Raw genomic sequence first — 13,030 nt, 5'->3', positions numbered from 1 at the left:
GGGCATTATGTGAAAGTCCTCGTGCCCCAAATACCCCTGACAATGCAACCGACGCTTGCCAATGACAGGTGTAATGGCTATGTCCTGTCCAGGTGCCGCTAGAACTGCCTCTGCTGGTGGTCCCATCCTATCGGGTGTAATCTTGAGCCGTGCCGCCAATTCGGGTGAAATGAAGTTGGCCTTGGCTCCTCCATCAAAGAAAATCAAGGCTTCTTGATCTTTCACTTTGCCCCAAGCTTGGCAAAGTTCTGTACTTTCATCAATCAGGCTTGGGTCAGTGCCCATGCAACCTGGTGCCAGTCTGCTTTCATGTTGTCTTTTCTGCCACGTTCCTCTGCTGCTCTCGAACTCTCTGGCCTGTCTTCAGTTTGTTCTTGGTGTGCCTTTTTGGGGCGCTTTGCGGAGACGTGTCCATGTTCCCCGCAACCAAAACACTTCCCTTATTTGATGTAATTGGCCCTCTCGAAGAGTGAGCCGGGGTTGTGTATCCTTATCTTTCTTTTCTTGGGAACTCTTTCTCTTTCTACTTTCATTGTTAGAGGTTTGTCGGGTTCTCTCTGTCAAGATCTCAGGTAAGTCAAATTTCCCGAATGTATTGCGAAACCCCGTTTTGCATGACCCATCAATTCTTGAATAGAATTTGACTTTTGTTCTAGGCAGTAGTCTTGGATCTCTGTAGGGAGTTCGTAGCAAAAGCGATCAATCTGTTCCTTAAAATAGACCTTCTTAAATGAAGAGGTTGGTAGAAAAGAGTTCGAAAATCTCTCACAATAAGCGTCCAAAGAATCTCCCTTGGTCATCCGAAGATGGTTCCAAGCGGTTCGTATATCTCGTTCATACTCGCGAGTTAGCCAAGAAGAAATATAAAGCCTTTTGAATTTCAACCACTTAACTCGAGCTTCCTTTCTTAGAAGAAGAGTGGACCACCATGTTCGAGCATTTCCTATGAAGAAAGATGTAGCCCTCCTAATGTTGGAGTGCTCTGAGTAGTGCCCTCCAGAGAAGGCTATGTCAAACTGTTGATTGAGCATCTTGGAACCCAGAAAAGGATTCAAATTTAATCGATTGTCCACCGTCTTTGAATTCTTTTTCTTTCTTTCTCTTTGTCTTCAAGGAAGTCATATTGGTTGGCTCTGTAAAAATGCTTCTTCTTTGCATAAAACATATGGTCGTCGGAGTCCGAATTGTCAGAGGATGACTCCTCAGTAGAACTGTCAGAAACTGGGCGAAATCTGGGTTTCTTTGCCTTTTTCGTGCTCTTTCCAAAGCTTTACTTTTTGCTCTGCTTTTTCCTTTTCTGTCCTCCTCACTCGAGTTAGAAGAGCTAGAAGAACCGTCGGAACAAGAGAAGAAGAAGAAGTAGGTAGTCCTTCAAATCGTACACGCTTCTTCTGCTTTCTTGCAGATGCAAAAGAAGATCGACGGCCCAAATAACCAGGGTAGTCAGTCCCCTTGTGCTTTTTCACTTGCTTTTTGGATTGATTGTTCGCGTCCAAAAGCCAACTGATCTATGTCTGAAGCACCTCCTGTAATTCTTGCTCTGTAAACATCCTCGGAGAAGGAGGTTTCTTGATTGCCGGTTTGATGGGTGGTTCTGTGGCTTTCTGCCACTGGGTGTGCACTTCTGCGATGGATTGCTGAGACAAAAATTTTGCAAACTGAGGATCCTTCGCAAATTTAATCATCTGCTTCGTGCTCTCGTCAACCTGCTGTCAACATTCCATCTCTTTGAAGCTCGTACTGAGTAGGCCGAGGTGGCCCGTTCTCTTCCTTTGTTAAATCATCAAAATCTTGTTCGTGATCTCCTCCCGCATTAGCAGATGCAGAAGAAGTCTTCTTGTTGGAATCCATAAGTGTTGCGAGAAAAGGATCGGATTTCCCTGTAGAAGAGAAATCGCCCGCGCTCTGATACCATTGTAACAAACTTGGACACCCCAAGTCTAGATTCTACTGCAACACAACAGAGACTCACTTTAAAACAGTTCACACAAGACGACACGGCCCGGCGTAGTTCGGTGCCAAGAGGTATTGGCCCCAAAGATTGGCACCCCTTTTGATATTTTTGTTTATATTAATCTGTGTGCAAAGTACAAGGGAGTCTGTGGGAACTCACACTCAAACTCTACGTCCAGATGCTCTCAGTAATGAGGGCCAAACAAACATATTTGGGTTGCCCAAAAGCAGAGCCCCAAAATCTCAAACTCAAAAGCTTTGCTCAAAATGTGCCAGCCAAAAGCAGCTAGCATAAATTATGGGCGTCCGTACATTGCCACGTCAGCATGTCAGTGGAAACTGCGGAGGTCCGTACTGCTTGCCACGTTAGCTTGTCAGTGCGTTTTCCGACGGAATTTGCGGCGCGTTTTTCGCAGCAGCCACATCAGCAGGGGCTGTGTGTGAATTTGGTGGCACTGCCACGTCACCAGTTTGTGACAGGATCCCTGAAGTCTGTCAAGAATATCATCGATCCTTGGAATCGGGAATCTGTTCTTGATGGTAATTTTATTGAGAGCTCTATAGTCAATGCACATTCTCCAAGATCCGTCTTTCTTTAGTACCAATAAAACCGGAGAAGAGTAAGGCGAAGTACTAGATTGGATGAGACCCTTTTTAAGGTGGTCTTTCACTTGGTTCATGATTTCTTCATTTTGGGCTCATCTAACACGGTAAGGTGGCGAGCGGTTCGGTGGTGTGGTTCCAGGGATCGGATCAATAGTGTGGTCCTTAGGACGAGATGGAGGTAACTCGCCTGGCATAAGGCACAAGGATTATTACAACCTTTACCCATTCCCACCCGCACATGGAAAGTATTGCAATGGATTTCATTTTTGATCTCCCAAAGACACAGAGTGGGCACGATGGCATTTGGATTGTCATTGACAGATTTAGCAAGCAAGCTCACTTCATTCCAGTGAAGAAAACAGTCAAGCCAGACCATTTAGCGCGACTGTTCATTGCACAAATATTTTGGTTACATGGCATGCGTGAGACAATCGTCTCCGACAGAGATCCCCAATTCACGAGTTTGTTTTGGAGAGCTGTTTGGGAGAACATTGGCACGTGGTTGCAGTTCTTGTTATCATTCCACCCGCAGACAAAGGGCAATTTGAGATCGCAAATTCAGTTGTTTTGGATTTATTGAAGTCTTACATCTCTGATCAGAAGACTCAATGGGAATTTTTTTTTTGCCTTTGGTGGAATTTGCCTACAATAACACGGTTCTCTCATCAACGGGAAAGGTGCTGTTTGAGATAGTTCAAGGTGCTCAGAAGGTTCCACCCTTTCTCAACAGTAAAGACAAGATTTTTGAAGCCAATCGGTACACAAGGGACTTGGACACTGCTTTTGCCAAGGTCCGTGAGGCTCTAGAGAAGTCTCAAGTATGACACAAGAAGGCAGCAAATCAACATCGACGAGACTTGAAACTAAAGGAAGACGATTGGGTGCTCTTACGTCAAAGGCATGCCTAAGGAAACGAAAGGGAAAGGAGCAGCTTTTTCCAAAGCTTAGCATGAGGTATTATGGCCTTTCTAGATTAAAGAAAAGATAAATGATGTCTCCTTTTGACTCAAGCTATCAGATACTTGGAAGATTCACAATGCATTCCATGTGAGTCTCTTGAAACCGTTTAAAGGTGAGGTGCCAGTTGATGGCGAGCCTGATGAGCAACCCGAAGTGAAAGAGAGCGAGGAGATACTTGTTCCTGAACAGATTTTGGCACACAAGGAAAGAAAAGTGAAAGGTAAAGTGATTCGGCAGTTCTTAGTTAAATTCAAGAACTATGCGGCATTGGATGCGAAGTGGATGGAGGAGGACCTAGCAGATACTCCTCAGATTTTGTAACTTTACCTTGAAGCATTCGGTTTAGCTGCGTCTACTTCGAGAGATCCCGCAGATCAGGGTTGAATCTGGTGCACATGGATTGCACAAGAGGGGAATTACTCCGCTCCCTTGTCATAGATTACGTGGATTGAATAGAGTCACTGATATCCCTTTGGGTCCCAGGGAAACTGCTATGCTGACAGTATTTTGTATGATTTTATGAATGGAATCAATCGAGGGCGATTATAATTCTTTCAAGAGGGGGGTATGTCACAAACTGATGACGCGGCATGATCAGCTAATAAGGATACCACTGTAACAAACTTGGACACTCCAAGTCTAGATTCTATCGCGACACAATAGAGATTCACTTGAATTACTTCACAATTAGAAAATCAACACGACCCGGCGTAATTATGTGCCAAGAGAGATTGGCCCCAAAGATTGGTGTCGAAAAGAATAGACTGAACAACTTTAAGCACTTCAATAACAACTGAATTGAAAGAGAGAGACGACACGGGGAGTGGCGAAGTTCCATCCCATAGAGTACTGGCCCCAAACCTTGGCGCCCCTTTCGGTATATCTTTATATTACTTGAACTCAGTACAATGTCGATACTCGCGCTCTGCACCTTCACCCAGAAGAGTGCCAGAGACTGAGCCCTCTCCACTTATTTAAAGGCCCTTGGCCTTGAAAAGCAGTTTACATGAAAAGCTTGAAACTCAAAAGCAACTGGTCCAAAAGCTGGCGCTGAAAATCAGCTAGCGTAAATCACCGAAATCAGTACAGGCTGCCACGTCAACATAGTCAGTGCGAAACGCGAAAATCTGTACAGATTGCCACGTTAGAAAGTTAGTGCAAAATCCGGAATTCTGTACTCGCCTGCCACGTCATCAGTCTCCACGCAATAAGCTTGTGTGTGTGTGTGTGCACGCTGGTCTTGCTTTATTTTAACATCTTTAGGTCACTTGGGCCCCATCGGACTGGGTTTCATAAGTTGGTGGGAACTCTTCTGTTGCTTCTGCTTCTTCTAGGGTTCTGTGTGTTGGTGAAACTTCTTCTGCTTCTTCTAGATTTTAGGCCCCTCCGCCAGGATCTGCAAGTCGGCTCCGTTCTTCAGGGGCCTGACACGTCAGCAATTTGTGACAACTCGCGTCCCTTTCGATATTTCTTTTTGTTTAATCTTTGAGCAAAGTACAACTCTCGCGTGTGCTCGCTCTCAGACTCTGCGTCTAGATGTCCTGAAGAGTGAGGCCCCTTGGGCTTATTTATTCTTACAAGGGTTGCTAAAAGTAGAGCCCCAAAAGCAGTAAACTCCAAAAGCAACTTGGTCCAAAAGCTGCCATAAAAAGTCAGCAGCGTAAAAGGCGGAATTTTCGTATAGTTTTGCCACGTCAGCAGTCATCGTGTTTTACGGCCGTCCGTACAACTTGCCACGTCAGCAGCTTTTTACGCATTATTTCAATGCCTAGGTGTCCCTTTAGAGCCCCTTGGCAGTTGTCCATAAGTTGGAACAACTTATTAGTTGGTCATGCGGCATCATCAGTTTGTGACAACTCCTCCCGCATAACCTACAAAGGTCCGGGACGGGAGATATAGAGGCCTTTTACCCCCCCCCCCCCCCCCCCCCCCCCCCCCCCCCCCCCCCCCCCCCCCCCCCCCCCCCCCCCCCAAACCGTAGCTCGCGTCGTTTGGAGGTTCAAGCATACAACCAAACGCTCCCCAGACATCCTGTTTGTGTCGTTCGGAGGTCTTCAAGCATACGATGAAACGCTCCCTAGACATCCCGTTTGCGTCGTTTGAGGTTCGGACAATACCAAAACAACATTTCTCACTACTCCACTCGGGGGTAAGTCACCAAGCATTGAAACCAGAGTCCAACAATTCAAATTGGCACCAAGACACGTTCAAAACAGATACCATCCATTTCAAACAAATTCGAAACAATATCATCAAACAAGTTCTCAAACAAAATTCATAAAACTGCTAATTGAAACCAAAAAAGCATTCTCGACATCAGGCGAGCTTGAAAGTTGACTCGGCTTCCGTCCCGAAACTTGCACCAAAATTAGGGTTATATTTATTCCATAAATTTGTAGCCGACTGTGGCATGGTCCATAAGCTCTTGAATAGTTGAAACAGGCCTTGATAGACAGTGTTCTTGTGGCGGTGATGATAGTCCAATGATATAGCAATCACACTGGGCCTCCAAGGCGCCCCTTTCGTGTATTTCTTTATATTGCTTCAACTCAGTACAAGCCGGTACTCCACGCTCTGCACCTTCACCCAGAAGTGTGCCAAAGAATGAGCCCATGACACAAATTTAAAGGCCCTTGGCCTCTCAAACAATTACATGAAAAGCTTCAAACTCAAAAGCAACTGGTCCAAAAGCTCATGCTGAAAATCAGCCAGCACGATTTTAGAAAATCTGTACTGCTACCACGCTCTCTCTCTCTCTCTCTATTCCCCCCCCCCCCTTCAATTGGACTTTTGTAATAAATTATTTACTTATGTATTTAACTTTATCGATATTTTGTGCGCTCCTATTTTGCAACAAGTGGACTTGGGGAGAGGCTTGAGAGCCTTCTACTGGTCCTTCTTCGTGAAAGAAGAAAGGGTGTGACAAACAACAAGGAAATATGCAACCAAAACAAGAAAGACATCGTGGCGAGGGTCGACTTTGGACGATCTGATTGTTTTGGAGATTATTCCTGTAGACTACCAGAATATGTACAACGTGAATGACTTATACTAAATAAACGTGAAGGTAGCAAGAGGAGATGGTGGGAGCATCTTATCTATTTGAAGGCAGCACCATGGAAACCAAGAGACATCTGCTGCGGCCTGCCACCTTGGCTGCAACAATCAAAGAGACTTTTTTTGGGGACTTGGTCTGTGTTGAGTTGTGCCTTGCCAAATTTCGCAGTAATGGAGATTTTTCTTACAAATTGCTTTTACACATTGTCAAAGTAATTGATGTTTGTTGAGCTTTTTTTTATAAAGTCTTAATTTGTTGTTCCGTGAGTATATCAGATCCCAAATCTGTCACACAGGCTTGGGCACCATAGGTCTAGAATCTGTCGCGACACGAGAGAAAGATTCACTGAAAACACTTCAAAACTTTAAATCACAGTTTAATTCGAGACGACATGGCCCGCCGGCGTAGTTCTGTGCCCAGAGGTATTGGCCTCAAACCCTGGCGCGAGCAAAGTCACAACTCCCGTTGGGAACCTCCACTCTTAGACTCTGCGTCCAGATGCTCTGAGAAGTGAGGCCCTTAGGGCTCTTTTATTCTTACAAGGGATGCCAAAAGCAGAGCCCCAAAAGCTGTTAAACTCAAAAGCAACTTGATCCAAAAGCTTAAACTTAAAAGCAAAAATCCCCAAAAAGCAATGGGCTCCATAAACCGCCAAGAAGCAGTCAGCGTAATTTGCGGAAATCCGTACAGCCTGCCACGTTAGCAGCTATCAGCGCAAAACGCAGAAATCCGTACTGTCTGCCACGTCAGCATGCCGGCACAAATTCCGGAAATCGGTATTGCCTGCTGCCACATTATCTGTCCGCCTGCTGCCACGACATCAGTTTGTGATAAAATCTCCTTGGACTGTCTCCAGTTAGTGGCTGCATGTTGAAGCCTATTCTTGCCCATATGGTGTACCTCATGGATCCACAACTATTAGTGTTACTGCAAAAGGATGGTGCCCGTTTTCATGCAAGTGTCTCTCTATGGTAACTTGGTACTGGATTGGGTGGCTTGATTTGTGCAGCAAGCTAAAAGTGAAGCAGGTGCAGCTTTTGGCAATGATGGAGTTTATCTGGAGAAGTATATAAAAAATCCGAGACATATCGAATTTCAGGTGGATGAAATCTACCTGGCAATTCTTTTGCATACTACATTCCACTCCTTCAACCTGCCAATGTAAAATTCTGTACACATAGGTTCTTGCAGACAAACATGGAAATTGCGTACACCTTGGAGAGCGTGACTGCAGCATACAGGTTTGTTTTATGGTGATTTTGATTTCCTTCAAAATTTTTCCCCTTATTTTACTTCTTTGTCTTTCAGAGGCGGAATCAAAAGCTTTTAGAGGAGGCTCCATCCCCTGCTTTGACAACAGAGCTCAGACAGGCTATGGGAGATGCTGCAGTGGCAGCTGCTACATCGATCGGCTATGTTGGAGTGGGCACTATTGAGTTTCTTCTTTCTGAAGATGGATCTTTTTATTTCATGGAGATGAACACAAGGATACAGGTAGGAATTATCAAGATTCTTTGGGTTCTTTTGGGGCTTACAGAGAAACAGGTGAAAAGAGATTTTTTAACGTTTCTTTGCAGGTTGAACACCCTGTAACAGAAATGATATCCTCCACTGACCTGATCGAAGAGCAGATACGTGTGGCTTTGGGAGAGAAGCTTCGCTTTTCTCAGGTTTATAGTCAGTGAAGCTTTGTAGTTTCTTTGTGAATTATTATTCCATCTTGTTAAGATTCTGGACTTTCATTTCGCCACAAGCAGAGTGAATCCCCCCCCCCCCCCCCCCCCCCCCCGCGGGGCGAGAACACACACACACACACACACTTTTTTTGTTGTAAATCTGCTTGATTAATTTACAAGTGGGAAACCTCAAGACAAGAAATAAATCCTGTAGGTATCAAGAGTGATGTCTCCAGCGTCATAGGCAAAATATAGTGCTTGACCAAGAGACAATTTGAAATAGGGAAAGGGGTCAACAAGAGTGCCCTGGAACATTAAGGAGTTCCTATGATGCCAGATGGCCCACATAGTCCAAAATCTGACCCAGGTGAAGAACACCGCAAACTGAGATTGCTGTGACCGAAGCATCCCAAAAAGCCAAAATCCACACACACACACACACACACACACACACACACACACACACACACACACACAAAACCTCACCACAATCTCAAGTGGAGAATTGGCTGAGAAGGTGTAAGGATCTTACTAATAGCTTCCCACAATGGTGGATGATGTATTCTTAACACCATTTTTCACAGCTGCAGGATAAGAAAGAACCAAACCATCTGCATCACCACATCATCAACATGACATATACCACCCGTAGAGAGAATATATGCTTCTCTTGGATAGGCCAAAGCTAATGGCAAGCGCATGCACACACACTTCTCTTTTCCTTTCCTTGCTCCAAGTTTTCTTCCTTTCAAAAGCCCCCTCTCCTTCTGTTTTGGCTGCTAAGCCTCCAGGGAACCTTGCCAAAGTCTTTTTATAATGTCCTGTACTATCATCTCTGTTGGGAGAACTTGACTTGCTGCATGCAGTTTGAGGTATTAGAAATTTTTTTAATCATTCTTCAAGTGACCTGGATTTCATCTCTGTGGGGGGACTTGACTTATGACATGCAGTGTGAGGTATTAAAAAAAGATTCTCATCATTCTCCAATCCTTTTCCAGCTATTTGGCCTCCATGGGATTTAGTGCTTCAACTGCATGGTAGTATGTTCCTGATTTTGTTTTATGGAAAGAACCAGAGGTAGAGGTATTAAATTAACGGATAGTGCAGTCAACAAGTTTGCACCTAAGGCTACTCATGCGTTTGTTTGCAGGAGGATATCAAGTTCAAGGGTCATTCTATTGAGTGCCGTATCAATGCAGAAGATGCCTTTCAAGGGTTCAGGCCAGGACCAGGTGCCAAGTTCAGCCTATGGAAATGCGAGTCTAATCAGGACTGTTGTTTTGCAAATTGCAGTTCATTTCTCAGTGGCGTTTTTTGTATTCCAGGTAGAATCACAGGATATCTGCCACCTGGTGGCCCCTTTGTGAGAATGGACAGCCACATATACTCTGATTATGTCGTTCCACCCAGCTATGATTCCCTTCTTGGAAAAGTGAGATTCAGTGAGCCATGCTTAAAGTATGAAATACCAAATTGCGTGAAGCTCATATCTCTGGAATCTGAAGACTAGGGCTTATTTCTTCATGTGCAATAAAACTGGCTTCACCATGACTCGCCAAGACTTCGGTACCTATACCCATATGGATAGAGTACTGCCACTAGTAGTGGATGGTTATTGTAGCTGCAGGAACATTAGAACCGAAATAAATTTTTTCACCGTATGGGGGGCCAAACAAGGAATACAGAAAACCTGGCCCCTTTGTGAGAATGGACAGCCACATATACTCTGATTATGTCGCTCCACCCAGCTATGATTCCCTTCTCGGAAAAGTGAGATTCAGTGAGCCTTTCATGGGCCATGCTTAAAGTATGAAATACCAAATTGCGTGAAAGCTTATATCTCTGGAATCTGAAGACTAGGGTTTATTTCTTCATGTGCAATAAAACTGGCTTCACCATGACTCACCAAGACTTCGGTACCTATACCCATATGGATAGAGTACTGCCACTAGTAGTGGATGGTTATTGTCGCTGTCTAAATTAACAGGAACATTAGAACCGAAATAATTTTTTTCACCGTATGGGGGGCCGAACAAGGATAACAAAAAACCTGCATAAAAGGGAAACAACTGCAGAGCTGTAGTCAATTTTCCTTTTCATATAGAGGGGAGAGTACCATAGTGTTGGGGTGGGTTTAGTGCTTGTATGTCTTCTGCAAGTAAAAGTTCAAACCCTGCACCATTCAAATACATTTCCTCTTTCAGTTCCAATGTTTGTTAGAATAGTGTGATTATTCATCAGATGCTCAGGAATCTAGATGTAGAGCAGATTCCAAGCTTGACATAAGGCTGAGTGCTTTTGTACATGACATTGAATTTTTGCAAGCTGCTAAAAACTGCAGTTAATTTTCATGACATCCCATTTCAAAAGCATGCATTCTACAAGGAATTTTATGATGAAGCTTTTTTTTAATGTCAAAGCAAATCAGGTTACCAGATCATGCTTTCTGGGTAAAGACATGACTGCACTTTCATATTTACTTGGTTGTTTCTCTCCTGTATGCATGCAGCTCATTGTATGGGCACCAACAAGAGAACGAGCCATTTCTAGGATGCTACGTGCTTTGAACGATACCATTATAACTGGTAAAGCTTAATCTCCTTACCTTTGAGTGTTCAAGGAGTTGATTTTGTCTTGGAATTGCACATTAAGCATTTTTTTTTAACGTCTATGTCAGGCCGAAATCGGCCTATGAGACAAATCAAATGTACATTGTGTGTATGTCATCCGTCTATCGGAAAGACAAATGAAACAAAATTGATACAAAACTGAGCTGAAAGTAGGTAGTGGAGTATCTGAGGAGGGATGGAGCTCTATCTCTAGGGGTATATGCATGTCTGTATGCTCAAGGTAGTACAATCATGAGAATGCATCAAGCTATCTGGCTCCATCCTGTACTAATGGGGGGGTGTAAGATGTGGTACATGGGTGGGTCTGGTGCCAAGGCTACCCGGATGAAAGCTGTCGGGTCAGCCCTCATCTGAGCCACTCGCTCCTCAGTGGCACGGCGCTCCCGGGCTCGGATCTCCTCGATCTGTCGGTGGTGGGAGCTCGCGCCCCTGTAGCCTGTGACTCGTGGTCGTCGTCTAGCTCGGTTCACCTCCGCCTGTGGGAGTGTCACTCCCCTCTGAATGTCTGGTGAGGGGGGGGCGGAAATCCTCTGAAAGAAGTCTGTGAGCTGCGACTGTCTCCCCTCTGTCTGTGTAGCTGTGTGTGGCTGTAGTAGTGTGTCCCGATGGCTCTGTATCTCTAGTAAGAAACGTCCGAGCTGTCTCTGATCTCGAGATTCCATGATCTCTCGGAGAGTGGGCTGTCCTCTAAATAGGGCCTCATATCTGCCTCTGATCTCAGTGTATGCTCTGCATCTACATACAAAGTGCTCCTCACTCTCCACCTCCTCTGTGCAGGCTCTGCAGATTCGCTCCCCCCTCGGAACACCAGTATGTCTCCCGATCTCAATCTCTAACCTGTGTGAAGCCACTCTCAGCTGACCAATCGCCACCCGTGAGCTATGTGGCATATATGTGTCCATGTAGCGTGGTCTCTGTATGAACCCCCCAGACAATATGGTGAGAAACTGGTCTCTGTAATCTGACATCCTTGTCCCCAAGCTAGGTGCCTCCCAGACTCTCCTAGTGTGTAGCTGCCACAGATCCTGTCTCAATACCAAGTTCCTCTCACTGCGAGAGAGGTGAGCATATGGTGAGTGGGGGTCGTACTGGAATGGTGGTAGGCTCTCCATGTCAAGACCGTGTCCCTCAAACCATGCTCTGACCTGTGAGTACCATGCTCTCTCATGTCCACTCTCTGAGAGCTGTATAGCTGCCTCAAATGCTCTGAGAGAGAGAGAGAGAGAGAGAGAGAGAGAGAGAGAGAGAGAGAGAGAGAGAGAGAGAGAGAGAGAGAGAGAGAGAGAGAGAGAGAGAGAGAGAGAGAGAGAGAGAGAGAGAGAGAGAGAGAGAGAGAGAGAGAGAGAGAGAGAGAGAGAGAGAGAGAGAGAGAGAGAGAGAGAGAGAGAGATGGAGATGAAATGAAATGAAATGTTGTATTAACGTCTTCAAAAGGCCATAGTGACCTATGAGACCAGAAAGTTGCAAGGTGGTGGATTTGATACAAAGTCAGAGTAACAAAATAACCTAATCAACATTACAAAACAAAGATATATATTATGGGACTCTAGATTGGTCGATGTGAGCTAAGCCGAAAACTAAGCAAAAATGGGCGGCTAGTTGGGATAGCCGAATTACAAAATATCTAGCATCGGTCGTTGGCGAATCTCATCAATTTCCTCCATGGTTAGTAGTCTGATCGGGCGTCGTGCATGCCTAGCCAGCATGCTCTGAATCTTTTGACGTAGCCTCCGTCGATGCTGTGTAGTCTTGCGCAGTCGTCGGCGCCTGGTTTTCCCAAGTTCAATCGCTCGGTCAATGAGTGTGCCTCTGGTGTGAGACGGGGGGGAGCTCTGCTGTAGGAGTGGCTCTTGCGGCTATCCCGTGTTTGCTCTGAAGAAGTCTGTAATCCGTCTTTGAGACTGGTTAGCCTCGCCATTCATCAGGCTCTCTCTGTGTCTGCGCAGCTCGAGCAAGAACAAACCCAGGCATCTTTGATCTTCGTATCCCATTACTCTTGAGAGTGGTCCAAAACCCTCTCTGAACAAGCAATGGAAGCGGCCTCGTATTTCGTAGTAGACGGGGCAGCGGCATGTGTAATGCAGCTTTGTCTCAGGTTCCGTGTTACACAAGGGGCATGTCGTGGCCTCTGCTGGTACTCCGCTGTA

The 13,030-nt window shown here is 45.3% G+C and overlaps 1 protein-coding gene across 1 annotated transcript in view; it reads left to right on the top strand.

Annotated features, from left to right (window-relative positions):
* LOC147445137 (biotin carboxylase 1, chloroplastic-like) overlaps nucleotides 1–13,030 on the top strand; it is a 107,558-nt gene that overhangs the window by 30,865 nt on the left and 63,663 nt on the right. The window contains exons 8-14 of the mRNA XM_086527603.1: nucleotides 7,587–7,676; nucleotides 7,759–7,818; nucleotides 7,886–8,071; nucleotides 8,155–8,247; nucleotides 9,404–9,485; nucleotides 9,579–9,685; nucleotides 10,763–10,838. Coding sequence (XP_086383729.1) covers nucleotides 7,587–7,676; nucleotides 7,759–7,818; nucleotides 7,886–8,071; nucleotides 8,155–8,247; nucleotides 9,404–9,485; nucleotides 9,579–9,685; nucleotides 10,763–10,838 — 694 coding nt within the window. The remainder of the gene's footprint in view (nucleotides 1–7,586; nucleotides 7,677–7,758; nucleotides 7,819–7,885; nucleotides 8,072–8,154; nucleotides 8,248–9,403; nucleotides 9,486–9,578; nucleotides 9,686–10,762; nucleotides 10,839–13,030) is intronic.

Source organism: Adiantum capillus-veneris, chromosome 13, assembly GCF_014529385.1.
Source record: "Adiantum capillus-veneris isolate H3 chromosome 13, ASM1452938v2, whole genome shotgun sequence".
In the NCBI taxonomy this organism is placed as follows: domain Eukaryota; kingdom Viridiplantae; phylum Streptophyta; class Polypodiopsida; order Polypodiales; family Pteridaceae; genus Adiantum; species Adiantum capillus-veneris.
This window is presented reverse-complemented; position numbering and strand designations above follow the sequence as displayed.